Source organism: Notolabrus celidotus, chromosome 3, assembly GCF_009762535.1.
Source record: "Notolabrus celidotus isolate fNotCel1 chromosome 3, fNotCel1.pri, whole genome shotgun sequence".
NCBI lineage: Eukaryota > Metazoa > Chordata > Actinopteri > Labriformes > Labridae > Notolabrus > Notolabrus celidotus.
The window spans coordinates 6,979,324-7,001,365 of NC_048274.1; the positions used below are offsets into that span (position 1 = coordinate 6,979,324).

A 22,042-nucleotide genomic window follows, 5' to 3' on the forward strand; every position below is an offset into this window, starting at 1 on the left:
GCAATTCACATATACTGTTAGCAATACTTTCACACATTTTTATCTGTCAGCTTACCAGTGAAACTGACTCCTAGTCCATTGCATTTTGCATATTTGCATTGTAAATGGAGGCATAATTACGGTATATAGAATCACTTCACCACTTGCAAAAGACAAATGCACAAAGGGTAAAGCTGTACTGTAGAGCGATTAGTTTTGCTTAAGGTCAGCTGGAATATATGGCTCATTGCTTGTTGCCTGTTATCATTATATACTCTGGATCTCTATATGACTGCAGGGATGTCAATCAAAATCACGATTAACAGTTGCTAAAGCTGTACCTGTCAGTCGGTTCCACATGTCTAATTATCATTTGACATGTGTGCTCTGCTTCCAGGAGGGATTGGCATGCTACCGGCTCTATAAAAGCACAAAGGCCATGGAAGGTTAGTACTACTTTCAGCTTTTTATCCTATCATTAGGTTACGTAAACTTCATTGTCCTTAAGAGGGACAACAACATCAACTCTAGATGAGGTTACAGCATCCACGGAGAGAAGTTACTCTGAAATACTGTCAATATTCCATTTCATCAATACGTTGTTCTCAAAATGTTTCACACAGGTTTGGCTTTACATTGAAGAACTCTTTCCTATGTTGTATGTCTTTGGGGAGCAAATCAGGTGTTGAGGAGAGCACATCAGAGGGATCTCACTAAAGTTTCTTCTAGTTGCATCACATCAACTCATTGATGTTTGCATCATTCAAAGTGTTTGGGATTTCTAGTGTAGCTTTAGGCTACCTTTTCAATTGGTAAACAAAGCAGAAAACCAACAGCACAAATCACTTTCAGTATAAAAACCTGATTTAAAAAACGGGGCACTACATCAACTTGTGTTTTCATAGGCTTCATATAAAATCCTGCATAAAAGGAAAGGGGTCGTTAGGTTGTTGAGATGTGGCAGGGCAAATAATCCTCTGGAATATACAGTTTATAATTGCATATTTTGACAAGTAATTAATTCCAACATGGTACAATGGCCCCCTGGTAAAATGTTTTTCTTATAATGCAGGGTCATTTTCATTTTAACCTATCAACTCTGCATCATTTGAGGACTAACACGACTCAAGGACATTATTTGAACTTTTAAAGGAATAGTGTGTATCTGTATTTTATCTGTATCGTGAAAGTAATTTTACTTTGTATTTTTTTGTATTATTTAAAATTCAGTTATAATAGTTTGGGTTGGTCTGAGCTTCAAAAATTGGCATGTTCTGAGGTTTTATAACGACATTACATTTATTGTACACTGAAGAAAGCAATGCGTTTGTTCATAACACCTTGACAGCCTTGTCATTTATATGACTTACAACATGTCCTGTGGCTTAATTCAACTTATTAAATAGTGACACTGTTTGAGTTAAAATATGTATTACATGTATAACTTGTGACTTTGTCAATGAAAAACTCTTCCTCACCCAGGAAAAACCAAGGCCACGTTAACACCCGTGCCTACGGGAGACTCGGGCTTTAGAAAACGAACACGCCTCAGTCAGAGCAGTGCTGAGTGACAGCTCCCTCTGACCAATCAACGGCCGTTCCAACTGTAAACAGAGGAGGTTTGGCCTATCACGGGTCTATGTTTGAAGTTCCCTCGCTACAATTGGTCGGATTAAACACGCGGAAGTAGCTACGTCACTGCGCGGGTCTGTCAAAAAAAAATCTGCCGCATAAATTTATCAAGCTAAAGCTTCAACTACTACTGAACATAAGTGTTTGACTTTCAAACGATGGATGGATAATATTCGTGGAAGAGGAGAACTTTGAAGTTGTTTGCAGTATTCTGTCTGTCAGCGGAAACACAAGTGTTACGTGACAGTCCATAAATTGGATTAGCGTTAAGTAGAGCCAACTGTGAGTGATAGTGTAGCAAACTTGCTAGCTAGCAAAACGTTCTGCTGAGCTTTGGACATCTGTGGTCTCACAAACTGGTCTCTTTTTCATTCATGAGTTACCAGCATCAGCTGTGGGAGTACTTTTTCACATAAAAGGTAATGTAGATATTCAACGTTAGGCAATTCCACTCGTGTCTTCATTCATTCATTGGGTGTGTGCCTACTATTCACTATACTGTACTTTGCTAGGTTAACGTCGTTAGTTCGTAAACGTAATTAGGGTCAACAACATGGAGAGCTACAGCCAGAGGTTTGAATCCAACACTGGACGAGACAGCAAACCTCAAAAGAAGAAGGGGACAACCTCATCAAGTTATGAGGAAGGGGACCGCAAGCCAAAGTTTGTGAGTATTACACCAAATACAACATGACTGTCAAAATGGTGTTACCTGGTGCATGTAAAACTAGGGTTGCAAAATTCTGGGAATTTTCAAAGTTGGAAACTTTCCATGGGAATAAACCAGGAATTTACTAAATTGAAGGTTGGCTCTTGATAGGGAACTTAAAAATAGTTGGGGAAAATATATTTTAGCATAATCCTGACTAAAACAACCAGATTTCATGCAAGTACAGTTGAATATCTATGCTATTCCTCAATCACATGCACTTAGCATACTGCTCACTGCAGGGCTATTGAGACCACACCCTCTCCATGCACTGTGCATTCCTCCATCACATGCATGGAGGATTTCTGTTTGGGATGGATGTCTGCTTATAACAAAACAAATATTTATGCTTGCATATGATACCTTTCCATTAAATTACCCTCAATTCCCAGTTAATTCCCATAAATTCCCATAATTCCCATGGAAAGTTTCCAATTTGGAATATTTCCCAAATTCCCCAGCTTAACTTCCCATGGAAATTTACCAGACATTTTCCAACCCTTTGCAACCCTGAATAAAACACGTCAACATTAGTACAGACGTCAAAATTGGTACCATATTGTAACAACACACACACACACACACACACACACACACACACACACACACACACACACACACACACACACGCACACACACACACACATACACACACAAACACACACAGTGACACACAAAACTAACAGAGTGTAAACCAACATAGTGTCAATTGTCAGCACGTTTTCCCATATATTTTCTTACATTTTGCAGCTTTACAACTGCATCTTACTACCCAGAGAGATTCAAAAGTGACCTTGGAATATAACCAAATAAAAGCCCAGAGTGGACATGCAGTCATACATTTTGTTTACTCCATGATGACAAGTCATTCTTGTTTGTTTTCTCGAGATCTCCTCTTTTAACCCCCCCTGTATCTCGAGGTAACAAGGTTCTTGTGACAAAAGGATTATTTTGTGGTGCACTCAAACAAAACAATAAGCTGTGATAGCTTAGAGCATGACATGCCATGCTGCCACTGCCTACAGTAATGAGGTAAGCGATGAGTATGTTGTTTGATTTGTGATTTTACAACTCTGGGGATACAAGTTCACCTGACATCAAGTCAAGATCTTGAAAAAACTGGGTATAACTTGTAGTTTAAAAGAGAAACAGAGTTCATAAAGTGTTGATGCATGTCCACAAAGAGCTTCTGTAATCACCTCTATTTGATTTACTAAGACTATTTTAAAACTGGCTTTTCAGACTTATCACACCTTTGAAATGGGAGGTGTCACGACCACAGTAGCAGAGCAGTGCTGCAGAAGTGTTGTGTCTTTGTTGAGTCCTTTCTCCACACATTATATATCCTCCTAAAAAAGCCTCTGCACAATCTCTCGTAGGCTTACACATGCGTGCAGACTTTGCATGTTTGAGTTTTCTTTGTAAACAGCGACCTTGACTGTTTGTTTGCTTGCAAGAGGGAAATCAAAAGGTTAAAATTAGCACAGGGGTTTAGCCCTCACCCTAATCCAGGAGCTTTCTACAAAGCAACCGGCATTCTGTCTGCCTTTCATTTGTCTGCTGTATTCTTCTTTAAAATAAAGGAAGGGGTTCATATTAAATCAAACATTGCTAGAACACTTGTTCTAACAAGAGGTCTTACTTTTAAAACACTCAGGCTTTTATAAGTACTACACACAGACACAGACACACACACACACACACGTCCTCTTCTCAGACAGGAGACGTGTGTGTGACACAGATCTTCTTAAGGAACACTCAACCTGCATTTAACCCCATTCTTACAGGAGGGCTCTTACAGGTTAAGTCCTCGTTTGCCTTTCGAATATTCTACTCCAGGGTAAAGGGCAGAGCTTCAGGGTAGGAATGATTTTTTAAACCAAGGCTGAATCCATTCTCTCCGATGAGCTGTTGTCCTAGGGTCCAACATTTAATAGCCTTAGAGGAACACTTTTCACCTACTGAGATGAGTGCTCAGTACTTACCTGCAGGGTTGCACAGTGTTTGTGTGAAAGGGGATAACACACACACACACACACACACAGATTATGCATGCAGAGAAACTCTTTAGGCATTTGTCTTATTGTATGCAGATGCTTGGCAGCCTGACTAAAAGCCTGTGAAACATCTCTTGACAAATCCATCACTTCTTGTAAATTAACCCTCAAATATAATTGTTGAAATTTGAGTAAATGAATAAGTTGTGAGGGGAGTGTGCAAAGTAGTAATAAGAAGTTTAATACTTATAGGTGAGAAAGTAATGGTAGCAAAATACAGACATAAAGGAACATGTAGGAGTCAGGGTTGTCTTGTAATTGAACAACTAGTGCAAACTCAAAGGGGCTGGATCTGAGGTTTTCTGGGGAATGCATGATCAGTTCTGACGCACCGGTAGGGGAATCCTTGGCATTTAAGCTATCTGTCCAAACGGCAGTGTTTCAGCGTACTGGGTCTCTTGCTTTTAACAGAATATGTGGTTGACCTTGGGGATATTATTTCACAAAATCACTCATTTTTTTTAAGCATTTAACAAGCGCTCACAGTCGTCATCAGTGGATGATGTCTGTGTGGTTGTCACAGAGGTGGCTTGGTTGTCATCAGGGGACTGTGGTTGTTTTGAAGCTGATAGGAGGAGGTTAAAAGCTGGGAAACATCAATATAGATAGATAGATAGATAGATAGATAGATAGATAGATAGATAGATTGATTGATTGATTGATTGATTGATTAATTGATTAATTGATTAATTGATTGATTGATAGCAGCTGACAACACGGGACAGGGAAATACAACAATTGTACTTACATAGTTAAAAATATAATAATAATATTATTAGTGAAAATAGGATAAAATAAAATAGAATAGGAAAGAATAAAACAAAATAAAATAGAATAGAATGAAATAGAATAGAATAGAATAAAATAAAATAAATACAATACAATACAATACAATACAATACAATACAATACAATACAATAATATAAAATAAAATAGAATATCATATAATAAAATAGAATATCATATAATAAAATAGAATACAAAAGAATACACACTGTGTACACTTCTAGGAATAGATAGTAAAGGTAAGTTATTGCACGGATAAAATTGCACCAGGTTATTAAAAACATACACAGTATGAAAAACACAATGCAATTCAGATGTGAAATGGTTCCAGTAGTTTGTAGGTGTGAATCATAAACAATGACCCCAGAAGACAGAGACATAGTGCCAAGTCACAAAGTAGCAGCCTTGCAGTGAAAGTCTAAGTAGGATGCAGGCCATGCTCAGAGGATGCCAACTACCCATCTCATTCATATTACAGCTCCATTAGAACTCTCCTTTGACCATGATGACTTGAAAGTAGCTCTGCAGAGTATGAGAAACATTCTGACACTCTACATGTTTGATTGCCGAGTGTGGGTGCATGGTGCAGATCAATACAAAGCTTTGCTACTCAGTGCATTCAAGCCGTCTTTTGGGATGTAATGTTCTGATTTTGAAAAACACTTCAACATCATAAAGTCCTGGTAAAATTCAAGTAAATAAACCTTGACCTTAGATCAGGGCTGCAGGGATCAGTATTGCTCTACACCTCAGATTTTCTCATGTCTTGAAGGCTTAGTCAATAGTATTTGTGTTACCTCATTCCCATTAAAAACCTAATTACCTACCCTAAGATACTACCTCACACTGAAGACTTTGATTGTTTTGGTACTTCAGAATAAAGTCATTATGTGCTTTTGTAGAGAAAGGAGGATAAAAAGGTTGTTTTTGCACTGAAAACACTCAGGTTACTGTTTGTGCTGTTGACTTTCTTATCGTGTTTTTCAATGTTTCAACGCTTTCCTTTACATGAGCCAAACATTTTCACTTCGCTTCAGGCTGTTCAGACGTGTTGGCCATTGTTCTGGTTCTTTCTTTTAATATAATATCCAAAAAGCAGCTCGGCACACTGAGGGCATCACGCCTCCAGGAGAACCTTGAATTGTTCAGTTTACTCCTGTTTGACTGTCAGAAACACAACATCAAAAGAACATCTTGTTATTTATTCAAGCCAAGAGATGCATAAGGTACACGTTCCTGTGATAGTACAGCTTAGTCTTGACACCTTTAGCCTCTCTCTTTCACGAGAGTGGATTTCCAAACTCACACTTAGAGCGCGTAGCTGAAAAATATTGCAGAGAGCAGGGATGGTGTGGTAAGTTATCTGTCATCTCAATAGGTGGCACTGCAATACCACAATGTAATTGGTGGAAAGTAGATAAAAGGCTGCTTTATGTGCAGAAGCAGAACATTATAGCTGTGAAAACTGGAACAGGAGACATGTTTATGAAATGTTTTACGGTTTTTGTTTGAGATGTGTGAAATATAGGTTAAAAACAAGGATGAGAGGGATGCACTTCACCACATCCAACTCAGCTGGCTCTCTGATGAAGCTCTGAGGAGGTTTTACAATCTCATTAATGGAATAGATGTTGAAAGTCTGCCTTTATGTCTCATTTTGTGTAGTGTTTTTACTCTTAAAAAGCACTACAGCTGAACTTTGATGCCAGAATGAGGAACTGTGAATGATTTAAGCATTTTATTTACCTCATTGTTTAACCTTGAACCTTTAATAAGAGAGATGTGAGAGAAACAAAATACAGCCGCACTGTCGAGAGGACATCTGTCATTTCCGAGCTGTAATTTTAAATCAGACTGATGTGGTACACAAGCTTGGCTGGGGAAAAAGGGAGCGATGTCAATCATTGATGAAGGGTATTTTATTAGCATTTAGTTTGGTTGACAAGGTTTTTCTTTCTGCCGCTGCAAAATACTTTCCTTAAAACTTTGAAATTGTTGGAGTTTCTTTGCAGGCAGTTTCTGGGAGGCAGAAATGGTAAGGAGATTATTTGTAAGGCAGGAAATATCCTTATTAAAGTCAGAAGGAAATTGGACCTAAAAGGCCACAGATTTGAAAGTTATCTTTTTTAATACCAATGCACGGTCATTGGTAATCTGTTAAGGTGAGTCCTGTGCAGCAGCACTGTTAATGAATGGTCCAGAGAATTTCATTTCCTAATCTGATGTGTGTAGCCGCGGTCTTTGTTTGGGTTGGGTCTGAGTTAGGTTGTTCAATTGTTGCTTTTTTCCTCACCTCCATGAAGCGCCGTCTCCCGGTGTTTACCTCACTCTTTTCTGTTGTTGATTGGGTGCGCAGTGTTTTACAAATCAGCGTTCCCTCTGTGTGGTGGGTTACTTGTCTCAGTTAATTGAAAAAGATGTTATCACAGTTTAATTAAATGAGCAGTGTGATAGCGGAAAGTAAAATGAATTCACCGACGTGTACAAATGACTGTTGTCAGGGCTTCTATTTTGTCCATTAAAACAAAAGATTTGCTTTGGTGAGTTCCTGAAGAACTTGGGGAAACACGAGGAGCGCCACTTTGACAAACTGGCCTTACAGCTAACTTTACATCCATCAATGTTAATCTGTTGTTTAATTGTAAAGAAGTTATGACAGACGGTGAAGGTTTCTTGTCTGAAGTTCTTTAAAGGTGCTTTTGTCCCATTCAGTCAGTAGCTCCCACTGCTGGCCTTCTTTTATTCCACTATTTTTGTTGCTTTGGAAATGTTCCACTGAAGTGTGAGGCCATGCCCTCGGCTGCAGTTCAGTTTGTGACTATAGATGTCTAAGAAACAACCTTGTGTTGTTCCTGCTTGTTCATTTTTTGCCCAAATGTCAAATACATCCTGGGTAAGACTTGAGCCAGAGCATATTTTCAATTTTTCACATAAAACTAACTCTCAGTTATATATTTAGGATTGTACTGATACTTAAAGGTGACATATCATGCAAAATCAACTTTTTAATGGTTCTTTACCTGAAATATGTGTCCCTGGCATGTCTACAAACCCCCCGAGAATGAAAAAAATCCATTCTGCCCCTGTTTTGATTTCTCCACCTTTCTGTAAATGTGTGTGAAACGAGCCGTTTCAGACTTCCGTGTTTTTGTTACGTAACAACAATATCCGGTCTGTCACGGAGTCAGAGCTCGGAGCTTGTTCAGCCCATAGACTGTATAAAATAATACTGAATCCCTCCCCCGTTTTTCATTACCTGCACAAATGTGTGCTAACAAGGAGCTTAGGAGGGAGGCATGCTAGTTGTAGGCTGTCTTAATAAACACAAAGGTCAGTTTTACTCCACACGTCTGCAGATTTGAAGATCTAGTGGATGATTTTTATTTATCATGGATAAGTGCTAGCGCTAATTAGCATAGCCACATAGCTACATGTTCATAGCTGTAGCTGTAGCTGTAGCTGTGTACCAAGACACACGTCGACATACTGACAAATAAAACACCAAGAAACACTAAATCTGTGACCAATCCTTCATAAAAGGTCCTGCTGCCTTTCTGGCAGAGATCGGTTTTACTCCCCACGTCTGCAGATTTGAAGATCTAGTGGATGATTTTTATTTATCATGGATAAGTCTTAGCGCTAGTTAGCATAGCCACATAGCTACATGTTTGTAGCTGTGTACCAAGACACACGTCTACATACTGATAAATAAAACAACAAGAAACACTAAATCTGTGACCAATCCTTCAGAAAGGTCCTGCTGCAGGCGCCTCTCCGTCAGGATCAGATTCAGAGGGTTGAAGTAACGCGATCTCTGAGCAGCCGTGTATATTCAGCCAACATGTAAACATTAGATCAACGTGCTGGAGAGCCGAGGCCACATCCACTTCCGGAGGGGGCGTGGTCAGAGGGAAAACAGAGTGTTCTGAGGAGGACTGAAGAAAAGGACTTTTCAGGCATGCCAAAATCTGATTTCAAAGTGTTTTTTTGAGCATAAACTTTAAAGACATGTTTTGGGGACCTCTTAGACCAATATGTATTGATGAAAAAAGCGTGATATGTCACCTTTAAATCAATTGATGTCCCATAGCAGAAGGTGATATCCTAAGATCAGTTAAGCCTTTATTGGATAGGACAGCTGAAAAGAGACAGGACATGCAGCAAGGATTGCAGCCTCTGTGCATGGGGTGCATGCTTAAACATTTTCTTTTTTGGGTCCGGAGGTGCTTTGTGGTGCCAAGAACCTAATGCCATGGAATTAATTTGAGGAATAAAGTAGGGTTTAGGGATTATTGTGTTGCTTGTTGTCTCACTTGTTGTATTTTGTGGGATGTGTTTTAAGTCTTATTATTTGTTATATATAAGGGCCAAGTGGCAACCTCCAGAAATAAGAATTGTAGCCAATGTGGAATTACAAAATAAATACAGACAGTAGGTAGTTCCAAAATAACTGCAAAATACAGAAACAAAAAGTTACAAAAATAGACGAGAGACAAAAATAAATCTTCACCTCAAAGGTGATATTCAAGACATTCTCAATATTGTTATACAATGGCACAGTCCATCATGTGAGATGGCAGGTTTTCCATGTAGTCCAGATAGGGTTGCCATATCTTCTAAAATGTTTTACTCCTATTTCTCAGGCTGTATGTTATTTTCTCTAGCGGAACACATTTATTAATTTCAGAGAGCCAGAGTCCAATAGGAGTCCAGTGTCAACATTTTATTTCAATTTAAAGGCAATACATTTTTTTGGCAATGATCAGCAAGATTTCTATAAGCTTGATAGCATACCTATCTTTGAAATTAATATGAGCAAAGAAAAAAAAATCTCTGAATCCATTGGAAGGTTAGAGATTGTATCACATACTCTCTTCCAAAACCACTGAAGTTTAGAGCCCTGCTAGGTAGAGTGCAGGAATGTCCCTTCCTCTGAGCCACATCCAAAACAAAGGGACGATATGTTGGGGTTGTATTTGTGTAGTTTCTGTGGGGTCATGTAGAGCTGATGAAGCAAATTTAACTGTATCAATCTTAGATATCTAGAATGGCTGACTTGATTGACGGGCGGGAACACTGTAGCTGTTAGCATAGAGGCTAAAGGCCCGCCTCTTTACCTCACACTAGCTCGACAGAAGTTAGGTGGAGTTCAGCATTTCCAATATGGCTCCTGCCTCCGACTGGCTTCAAAACAGTGCTTCAGAAACAGACCGGTGACGTCACGGATACTATGTCCATTATTTATACAGTCTATGGTTAGGGCACCCTACCAAAAGCTTTTGGAAGCTTATCTGGGGCGTTCTTGGTTTGTTGGATCTTGACGTATGAAATAAATCAAATAGGCCAACTGGCACCCCGACCACAGAACTTCTATAACAGCTATATGATGCTATTAAGGAAATCGTTTAATTTTAGATGTTAAAACCAACAATCTTTTGGTTTAAAAATTACAATTTAATTTATAGACAATAGTCAAAATAATCACTAACTGTTGCTATGCCAGTTCTGCTCCTGGGCGTAGACATTTTTAATTAGCATTTGAACTCTGATAATAATTCTTATACAGCTGCTAGCGTTTTTTTCTTTCTTCTTAATTTGACATTAACAGTTTTTTATTCCAGCTAGCTGCCTCACAGTATGACTGTCGTGCAAAACAGGATGAGTTCCCAGCATGCCTTTTGCTTCTAGCCGAGCACCATCCACCCTGCAGACATGTCATGTGTACACTCTCCTATTGTGGGGGTTTCATTGACCTCCAACAGTGTAGCTCTATTAACAATTACACTGCAAGCGCCCCTGTGCAAACCACCTGTGGATCCTTTTTTTTTTTTGTGTGTGTGTGTGTCACGCTGATTGTTTGGTGATGTTTGGATGCAACTGTGAGACTATGTAAACTAAATATCTGATGTTTGCTAGTATGTCCTACATATATTAGACCCACACTGGGAACAAGCTGCAGTGACATGCATAATCACAGAGACGTGTTATTGCAGTGCATCGGGGAGCAACAGCTGGGACAAAAAGCTGCTTAGGCGTTGTTGGATGGTATAAAACAAGCAGTAAAAATTTAGGAACATTGGATTTAATAAATAATGAAAATGATGAAAAAAAGAAAAGGAAGTGGCTAATGTCTATTCATTCATTTTATATTTGCCATTTCTGTGTTTCGTACCATTAATCCAGCAGAGACGAAAGCAGGAGGAGTAAGTTACTGTTGCATCTTATTACACCGTTCAGTCTCTGCAGAAAGGAAAAGAAAAGACTTGGACAAGTAGGAATTATATTCCCAAAATGAGCACTTACTTAGTTTTAAGTTTTAGCAGTAAAAAAAAAAGTCACGTGATACCAGAGAGGGTAGTTTAGCTGTCATTGGAAAATCATTCCACATAATGAGAGCAGCAATACTGAAAGCAGTCTTTCCACATTTGGTTGTAAACCTTTTAAGCTACTCCAGTTTTCAGATCTGGCTGTGTGGCTTGAAATGTTTGGAGACGAGAGACTAGCCAAGTAAGGATGCCCTACGATGACCCAACGAGGCCCAGCCTATACTGTGATATAAGTTCAAATCTGTGACCTGTGAAGAAGTGAAGAAAGCTGTGATGGCATTCAATACAGAAGCAGTTGCATGCAAATACTGTGTCTCCATAGTCCAAAACTGGCAGCCTGCACAGTCATTCTTCTATTTCTCTCTGGTGGGCAGGACTTCATTCATTCATATAAATAAAGAGAACCAAGATGGGGCCTGAGCTTCCAATTAAATTTGAATTGGTGACCAAAAAGACAGATCCTGACTAGCTAGATACACAAGTACTTAAGCTGTTGGACACATCCACTCTTTATATTGTTTTATTTGGACAAGTCAGCCTCAATGGATTCAATGTAATGTCTTGAGAAATACATGTTTTTGTTTTTGAGGGGTTCAGCATCCATCTGAGACCAACCAGAGCTTGGTTAAATGAGTGAAATCAGTCTGAGCTTCACTTCAGGAAGGGAGCAGAAGAATATATTATGGTTTCATCAGCATAGAGGATATTGTATAATACATCTGTAATGTACACTGAGGGCTGGGCGATAATTCAATAACGATAGTAATTGGGATAATTTTTCTCAATAAAAATATAACAAATGTGATAAAAATCAGATCTATTTAAACCTGTAATTACACCTCCCAACCTTAAACGCTAGTTGCCACCAGACATTAGACAGATGAAGAAGATGGCATTGAACAGCCAATCATGTCGCAGGGTGAGAGGTAGGCAGGGCTTAAAGACGTTTGGGGAAAAAAAGTGTAAACACAGCTGAGACGAGCAACAGCGACACGGAAGAAAAGTCAAAACCTAGCAGCTCAAAGCAGAGTCGTTAGTCTGACACTGTGTCAACTCTGCATTAACTATTAACTTCATACACTTCATTAAATATACTTTCAGGATACAGAGGAAGAGCACAGAAACAACTTCTGCTGTGCATTTCTAACACGTCTTTCTTTACTGTCCACTGCGACCGGGGGACAACTGAACACTGAATAACCGTGATGCATTCACTGCACTGTGGGTAACAATAGCACTCCACCAGTAACCCTTAGTAATCTTAATTGGTTATTTGTTGTACATTTAAATCAAATTATGCAAATTTCTTCAACCTGAGAAAAATAAGAATCTACAAAATAAATCTCATCCTACTCTAAAGACCTGCTTCCTATTACGACATCAGAAATGATGGATTCAAGAAGCTTATCAGAAAACTAAATCCAGATACAAGCTAACGAACTCTCTTCAACTTTCACTCAGGAGCAAAAACCCATCTCGCCCATATCGCCCAGCTCTATGTGCACTTTCAATCTTCTGCTTTGAGCAGTGAAATGTGTCCTGTAAATCTGACCCTCATTGTGGTGATGGTTAAAGGAAAAGAGGACCTACTTTGTTCCAGGCGGGTCTTTATTAATTGAACACAGATGCGTATTGATTTATTTCTCTGTGGTTCTATAAGGCCTGATGTTCTGCTTCAGGCCAACGAAACCGTTCTCATCACTGTTTCATTCAGCATTTCATTAACATTTTGAACTTTAATATTTCTGTTCATTTAATAACTTGCAATCCTTATTTGGGTTTGGCATTTATGACTCTTATGCACCTGTGTGAGGTTCAATGGCAACTCCCCAATAAGTCCACAGGAAAACAGAATTACAAAAAAAACTGCTGGAGCAGGAAGAGCGGCAGACAAAACTTGCTCTGCAGACACTGAGGTTGCTGCTACTCTCTGATAACAACAGGCCAACTGCCAGTCTCTGTCACTGCACAAGTGGATCCTTCATAATTTGGAGACAGAGCTTGTTAGAGCAACATTTTTTTTTTTTTGCTCAGAGACTGTTGTAAATGTCAACTATTACGACCCTCAGGTTTAAACTTTAAAACATGGGTTTAATAATCTGCTGAACTGCTCCGCTTGGTGCCCCTTAAAAGGATTTCCTTGTAGGAGAGAAAGTTCTTTGGCACCCAACGACTGCGCTTGGTGAAATTTGAAATGCTCCTGGGGAAAGTGCAGTAGTTTAAGTTTCATTCACTGACAAACACTGGGTCTATTAGTACCTGTGGATCAAAGCCTTTCTGGCCACTACAGTACAGTACATACCTCTACATCACAGTTTAAACTTAGATCTTAAAAAACAACTCCAGCAGAAATGTCTTTTGGCTGCTGTAGGGCTAAAATATGTTAAATGTACTGGATTCCTTAATGTATCCTGATTGTTCTTTTTTTGTTCCCACCTGTAGCACTTACCCTTTAGAAACATCACAGATGATGTGGTAAGATTGAGATTTTTTTTTTTTTCTTTTGTCTTGGTTGCCCATCTCTGCATCATCTAACATCTCATAAAACTAGTCCAATAATCGTACCTCACATCGCATGATCACTCTCCCTCACTAACTTATCACTTTATTGACACTCCATCATAGAAATTGAAACGTTCTCACTAATATCATTGCTTGTCAAACTCCTTAAAAGACACTAATTGTTTGGTTCACTGTGTTCAGAGGACTAACCCTCATGATTTAACTAACCTTTAACGTACCTTTATCTTGTTGCTTTCCTGTGTTTCATTGTCCTTTCTTTCTGTCGTCTGTGCAGCTGGACAGATTCGCCAGCATCAGGATCCCGGGTAGTAAAAAGGAGCGACCACCCTTGTTGCAGTCCAAACACAGCACCAATGATTGGTCCATTTCTTCGTCATCCTCGTCGAATCAGATTGAAGAGCTGTCGTCAAAGATCACCACAGAAAAGGAGATCTTGGCTCTGTTTGAGAAGATGATGGTGTGTTGTTTTATTGTTATGATATCTTTGACATTTTCTTAGAATAATAATATTTGATACTATAAATAAATGTACATTTTGCCTTTATTGACAGCTGAAGAGAGACAGGAAATGTGGGGAGTAGAGAGAAGGGGAAAACATGCAGCAAATGGTCACGGCCAGGAGTCGAGCCGGCGACCTCTGCGACGAGAACTATAGCCTCTGTATGTGGAGCGCTTAGACCGCTAGGCCACCAGCACCTCATAAATTCACATTTAATGTGAGGGGGACATGTTTGGAGGACTTCTTGCAAAAGATTAATCAGTTGTAGCACATTTCTGAGGTGCTTTTTCACATTTTCAATCAAGTTGCATTTGTCTGAAGTTCATTTTGTTTCCGCAAATATTCACTTTCATGCCTCCAAACCTCTAAACATGAGCCGGCAGATAACCCACTGGTGTTTAATTGCGTTACACTTCTGGGGCTGACTACCTCTAGACTTTCTTAATGTGCATGGGTAAACCGGTAGACACTCGCATAACATCATTAGAGCTCCAAACACTCATTTCAGAATCAATCTCATAGCAACAGGCGTTCGTTTGAGTGCGAGAAGCTGCTCTCAGTAAATTCATAAAGCAAATATGAGCACAATAATGTCTCGTCCTCTAATATAATAGGAACCTTTTTTTTTTTTTTTTTTTTACACACAATTCCCCAGTATTAAATGTTTTGGCCAATATGGCAAATGAATAATTAAGTCTAAGCTAAAGGTTAATGGGAAAAAAATATGGTCGAAATATTCAGCTGTCTGCACTAGCGAGACTAATAACATTAAAATGATTGTATAATTAATATGCCAAGGGACAGACCAAAGCAAAGCCAGAGGTGTTGTTTAGATACAAATATAGAGAAACAAGAGTATTATGGATTACATTTTTAATAAGGTGCTCCTCTTCCCCTCTCTGTTGTTTTCCTCTCCTGTGTCGTTACAGGAGGACATGAACTTGAGTGAAGAAAAAAAGACTCCGCTGAGAGACAAGGACCTCGCCATGAAGAGGGAAATGGTCATCCAGTATATTTTTACTGCCTCTAAGACTGTAAGTGACTGCTTTTGTCTGTTATTCCCTCTGTGTGCAGCTCATCTTTGTGGTTACGTGATTTAAGGTTTCAAATAGACTGTATTCTAATGGCGTGTATTTTTAAGACCGTATTATTTAGCTCACCCTGAAGTCATATTTTATAATATTCTGCGTGTTTGTCAATGAAAAATTATTTCTCACATGGGACCTGGCCTGAGAAAGCCTGAGGAGTGTTCTTGGATTACAAGCCAGCGCAATTACATTTGTTTAGACGTCTCTATCTTTGGGCGATGTAGCACCACCTGCACATGGGACTCATTTGTATAAAATACACACATACTTCATTGAAAATTGAAATATTCAGCAGAGTTGAGGGTAAATTGGTCTTAAAAAAGCATGCTGGCTGTCACAAAGTGCAGCTTGTCTTCTTTTGTTATCCCCTCTCTCTTTCTCTGGTCCCACAAGGTGATCAAAATATACTTGAAGCTTTTTTATTATTTGCTGTTTCAAGAAGTCGTCCATCACAACAAATCAAAAAATGAGTTATATAATATTTGAAGTCATTACAACACAAATTAAAGGTTTGTATCTGTACTAAAAGATAACTGATCAGATTTAGAGTATGAGGGTTTGCCGTCATGCTTGATTGGTCCTAACCCGGGACTTCAACCAGATCCGTGTCCGGTCTGTCTTCGATCCGCTGCGGTCCTGCTGCGTGCTCTCTTATCCATCAACACCCACTGGTTGCGTTTTCAGAACGTTTTCAGGGATCTGAAAATCCGACCCCTCTCCTCATTCATGTTGTCTTTATGGTCCTCTGAAAACCTCTGACCTGTTGACTCCAGGCCTGGCTCCGCTCATCACGACGGTTTGTTGTTGTAGTTAAGTGAAAAACAATCTGGTGATAACACAGTGTTTTATTCTGAAAATGAACCGGATGTTTTCATTTTGTTTTGGTGCCTGACTTCCTGTCCCACTCGATCTAAATCTGTTGAGGTTGATGCGTCATGCTCCAGCATCCGGCAAAAATAGAAGTCTTTTTTTATGCAGCCGGAACACAACGGAGCGGATCCAGTGGAAGTTAACACATTGACTAGAATGGAAAACCTATCAGATCAGGTGTGGTGACGGAGCGGAGACGGAGCGGACATGTATCTGGAAGATACTTGATAGATCAAGGCCATGCTTTACATCCATTTCTTCCCCTCTTAAGATTACACTCTTATTGTGAGACCCACATTTACATGTGGCTCCATTAAATGTCCACCTCAAAGCATGGTCGTCTTAATATGAATTCAGTGAATGCACTTAATGTGAATAATAATGAAAGCCTGCCTGATGTGTTTTCCTTGTTGATTTCATATTAAGAGCTTGGGAATAACCCACCTTTGGAGGACACCTCCTGCTTTAATTGAACTGTAACAAATATGGTGCTCAATGTACCTCTCATTGCACTTCACACCGCTCAGACTCTCCTTTACACGTTTCTGTTTTAAAGGTCTTTCTGATTTACAAGTTGGCACCATTTCTTGCAAAGGAGTGTTAGAATTATTATCTTTGCTTTAACCAGACATCTCTCCGAATTTGCCTCAGGCTGTGAATCTTAAGTTACCATGGGGGCCAGCCTGTTTATATGACTGTGTTTTTTTTAACCTGCGTTTTAAGATTATGTAGCCACTGGCCAAACTGCAACACATTCAAACACTTCAAAAGACTAGTTTCATCAAAAACTGCATTTACATAAAATGTGGTAAGTTTAAAGAGGGATGTTGTTCAAATCAGCATGTTGATGTACCGTGTTTCTCTCATGTCTGTAATTTCTGAGTTATTAGGAGAGTAGGTGTTGGAGACTCAGCAGGCTGGGTTTAATTCTGCTTTCAATCCCTAAATCACCCTCCAGACCACAGCGTGGTCAAATTACGACCAATACTTTATGAGTCTGGTCAGGCTCTCTTGTAATCATTTGCCCTTTCAGACCAATACCAGGCCCTTAAGCAATAATACACTCAAGGTAATGATATACTGTAGTGGTGTGCGGATTAAGTCAAAAACATTTGACGCTTTGAGCTTCTAATGCAGGAAGCACAGAGAAATGTGATGGCTGATTTAAGCTAAAGCAACACTCAAAGATGGATACCTCAGCATTAAAATATCTTAGTGATTTATTCTGTTTTTATTCTTATATGTTTAAAAAAAAAGCTCCAATAGGCCTTAGTGTTCTGGGTAAGTGTGTGACACTTTAGAGACGCCGTCCACTGATAGTAGATATGTTCTAACCTTTTGATTGATGTTTATTTTGGTGATATGACAGTGAGTGTACATCTGTTTCTTTATTACCTTACAACTTGGCATTAAAGCTGGAGTTGGTAGTCAGATTTAGACACACTTTTTGTTATACTGGTTAAAATTATCTTTATGTCCCGATGGCAATCAATACATGATGTGAGAGAAAAAAAGCTGCTATCTACAGCCAGAGTAAACCTGGGTAAACACAAACTAATCCCTGCCATCAAGAGCCAAATTATGAAACCAATCAAATCCCGGCCTGCCGTTCTGCCCGCCTTGGCCTGATCGGAGTGTATCCGTACTCATGCAGCGGAAGAACACAGGTCTGCGAGGTGCGTCCGAAAATAGTGCCAAAACAAAGGAGGTTTCTGATACAGGTGTGAAAAAATATCGATACAGCAATATATCGTGATACTTTGACCTCCAATATGATATCAATAGTTCAACTCTTAATAATGATACTTTTGTAATAAGAAAAATTCACATTTTAGCCAAGTTGGAACTAAAATACAAATTCAGTATTTCAAAAACAATAAAATGGAAAAGTTGTTTTCAGTCAAATAGTTTTAACTTAATTTGACCATTCAATTTTGAGTAATACTGTGTGATTTACATAAACACCATCCCTATTTTTTCTTAGTTTACTTTGTAGAATATCGCAATATTTCACAGTATTGTGATGTATCGTGATTAGGGATGGGTACCGAATTCGGTACTTTTATAGGTACCGACTGAATTCCGTCGGTACAACCGAGTACCGACTCACGTAAAATCAAACGGTACCATGTTTCGGTACCTGAACGCATCCCTGTGACTGTGAGGGAGTGGAAGAGGAGGCGAGTTTCCATACTTTAGCCCTGTAATAAAGTCAGAGACTGACCGGGTGGACCTCTCTGCTCTCTGCATCTGCGCGGGGGCACGCCAAACGGAGCCTGCAGCTGACGGGCGCACGCACTCACCGCGAGGCAGAGCTGCGAGGATTCAGTTTATTTTATACAGTCTATGGTTGAGACGGACTCTCTCGCTCCGACTACCTGCCCTGTTTATAACCGTTCCTGTGTGCATGAATGCCCAACAAGTAAGTTGTGTGTCCTGTTATTATAAAGAGACGGAGAACTGACTTTTTCCTGTCTGCAGGCGTTCACGTGTGTTCATCGATAAACTCCCGAAAGAGCAATTAGACGCCACGAGCACGTGTCAGCTTATATACCTATCCACCTATATAATCCTGTTTCTGTTCATTTCATGTTAAAGCTGCTGTGAGGAACTTCTCTTTTGTATTGATTCTGGCGCCCCCTTGTGGACAAAGTGATACCTCTTATCGCTTGTCCTATACATACAAAAGTAGTGTTTTCCACAGAAACCTCATCCTGTTGTCTTTTAACAGTCAACTTTATCAGGCAATGTGATTATGTTCCATGAAAACAGTCAAATAAAGGCTGTTTCTGAAGTGAGATGTCCATCATCTGGTCTAACACCTACCCCCTCAGGGCGGTTTCAGGCATTAAAAATGTCAACAGAGAAGGTGTCAGTGTTGCTGCTGATGGTCTTGCATGCTATTGATGGTCATAAAGAGGCATCAGTATCATTTTCAGTCTGTTTGTCAGCCAGTTCAAAACTCCTCACAGGGCCTTTAAATTAAATAAATATGTTAAATTAGACAAATTAGATTATTTATTTATTTTTTTAAATTAACATTTATTACCACATAAACACACCAAAGTACCGAAAATTGGTACCGTTGAGTACCGGTACCGATTCCCAGGTACCGGGTATCGGTACCGTATCGGTTCAAATGTGAAAGGTACCCATCCCTAATCGTGATACTATCGTATCGTGACCCAAGTATCGTGATGCGTATCATATTGTGAGGTTCTTGGCAATACTCACCCCTAGTTGCTTCTTCTAGTAGTGCATGTAATTGCACCGTGATGAGTGCCTGGACCATATTTTCTCAACTTTAGCGAAATTACCATAGACTGTATAAAATATGGACGTAGTATCCGTGACGTCACCCATCTGTTCCTGAGAGCTGCTTTGAAGCAAATCGACGGCAGCAGCCATATTGGTAATGCGGAACTCAACTAGGCAGAGTGTGACGTAGTGTGAGCCTCTTAGCCAATGGCTGTGTGTTCCCGACTGGGAGTCACGTCAGTCATGTCCTTATTTGGGCAAAACTCGTAATCTTAATATCTTCTGAACCGTCCCGTCAGAAAAAAATTCACCCCCCGTACAGTGTGTGCCATTAGAGAGATTAGCGTTGTAGGGCCAAGCCGTTTTTTGAACCAGGCTGTAAACATGTTTATTAATGCTGCAAAGATCGTCTTTTTCCCATTCATATCTATGTGGTTTCTGGTGTTTCTGCAGCCAGCCTCAAGCGGATTTTCGATGTATTGCAGTTTATAACACTTCCGCATTGGCTTCATCGTTTGAGACCGGAGTTTGCCGCTTGGAAATTACACGAAAGAATTGTCCCCGTCTGCAAGTCATCTGGGAATTTTCTCATTAAAGGGGAAGAGCTCACCGGCACTCATTGTGGCTAGCAGGAGAACTAGGCAATGTAAGTTATACGACCCCACTTAAAAAAAAAAAAAGAAATATCCCTTTAAAAAGATGCAGCAATGAGTAGACAGGGATATTGGGCACAAAGGAAAACGTTTTGAAGTGTGGGAGCGTGAGGTAGAAGAATCTCCTCCTTGTCTGCCATCTTGGATTCCTGTATTTGCACAATTTCCAAGTAATTGTTCCCCTTTTATCTCATCAGTGTCACTGTCACATGATACATTTTAAAGCTTAAAGATGATGTCACTGTTTGATGCACTTTGGGACGTCATTTGAATGTCATCAGACATATCTCAGGAGTGAAATAAGGTATGGTTTCTTTGCTGTAATGTGTTTTACTGTATCAGCATAAGTACGCTTTGAGTACACATTTTAGTTTCCCTGTGCAGTTAGATATGACTTCTTTACTACTTTATATTTTTCACTGAGGTCAGGTAAGGTTTCCTTCCCACTAAAACCCTCAGGAATAAGAGAAACCATTTACTGATACACCTATTAGCCCTCGCTAATGAACCCTCTAATGCTACATCCTAATTGATGCCGGCTCTGTCCCTCGCTGACGGGCTGAATCCTGGTTCTGGCTCTCTCAGTATTGGTAGAGACAGTATTGGTAGAGACAGTCTTGTTGAGGCGCGACGGTCATGCAATCTGTTACAAAAAATAATGGCTGACCTTTGCCAGTGTGTTGTGTAGCTGTAGTTTGCTTGAAAATAACCATTCTACTTCTTTGAGACCCCACTGTTGATTTGTCTGCGGTTCCCCTGCTGCGAAGGAAATTGTGTTTACTTTAGTGTTGCCTTTTAAAAGGCCCAAGAATAAATTTGAGAGGCTCCTGTTTTTCAGTCACAGTAAATCTGAGAGACTTAGCGTGAAGGCGATTACACAGGCCATCGGAATGTCGGGCAATGTGCTCAGTTTTCTTCCTCTCACACAACATTCAAGTCTACATCTGTTTCGTTGATAGGTTAAGTGAGTCCCCAGAACCCACACAGGTAGCCATCTGAATTTATCTCAGGGTGACAAAGTGGGTCATCTGAGGTGCTAATTATTTTTTGACACGTAATTAGGGATGTCAGGATCCTCCTCTTGACGCCTGATCCGTTTTTTTAAAACTGAGTATCTGCCCTTACTGAGTCCTGATCCAATACTTGTTTGCCTATTATAATAAAAATTATAATAACAATAATAATCATAGTAATAATAATTATTATAATGATTAGAATGATCATAATTTAGATAATAATGATAATAATACTAAAAAATAAATAATAATAATAATACTAATAATACAAAAATATCAAAAGTATTCATAATGGTAACAATGATGATGATGATGATGATGATGATGATAATAATAATAATACTAATAATAATGATAATAGACCTGCACACACTTTTTGTTATTGTTTACAAAAAACTTAAGTAAACAAATAAACTAAATGACTTGTTTAACTTAGTCCAGCTAGCATTGATGTAAAACTAGCATACGAAATCATATTTCTTCCCAGCATGGTGCAATAACTTATTTTAACTTTAATAATCAGTCACATAAGGAAATACAAAAAAATCATGTTCAATTGTAATAAAAAAACAACAACAAATATACTTATATGGAAAGCTGAGATCGATTTAAACGTGGTGGAAACAGTGAGGCTCAGCCGTGACA

General features: G+C 39.3%; 1 protein-coding gene and 1 long non-coding RNA gene across 5 annotated transcripts in view; one reads left to right on the plus strand and one right to left on the minus strand.

Moving 5' to 3' along the window:
- Window positions 1–1,679: 1,679 nt before the first annotated feature.
- The window catches only part of LOC117810642 (protein diaphanous homolog 3-like), a 256,109-nt gene continuing 235,746 nt past the window's right edge, over window positions 1,680–22,042 (plus strand). For 3 of the 4 annotated variants that reach the window (XM_034680563.1, XM_034680566.1, XM_034680564.1), the window contains exons 1-5: window positions 1,680–2,030; window positions 2,124–2,278; window positions 13,933–13,965; window positions 14,288–14,470; window positions 15,442–15,546. In XM_034680563.1, coding sequence (XP_034536454.1) covers window positions 2,165–2,278; window positions 13,933–13,965; window positions 14,288–14,470; window positions 15,442–15,546 — 435 coding nt within the window. In that variant the 5' untranslated portion in view covers window positions 1,680–2,030; window positions 2,124–2,164. The remainder of the gene's footprint in view (window positions 2,031–2,123; window positions 2,279–13,932; window positions 13,966–14,287; window positions 14,471–15,441; window positions 15,547–22,042) is intronic. The other variant, XM_034680565.1, reaches the window with a different exon arrangement.
- LOC117810643 lies at window positions 11,293–14,446 on the minus strand. Its single transcript, XR_004630814.1, has 2 exons — window positions 14,232–14,446; window positions 11,293–11,404 (listed from the first exon to the last, which is right to left on the minus strand). It is a non-coding gene; the product is annotated as an uncharacterized LOC117810643 (long non-coding RNA).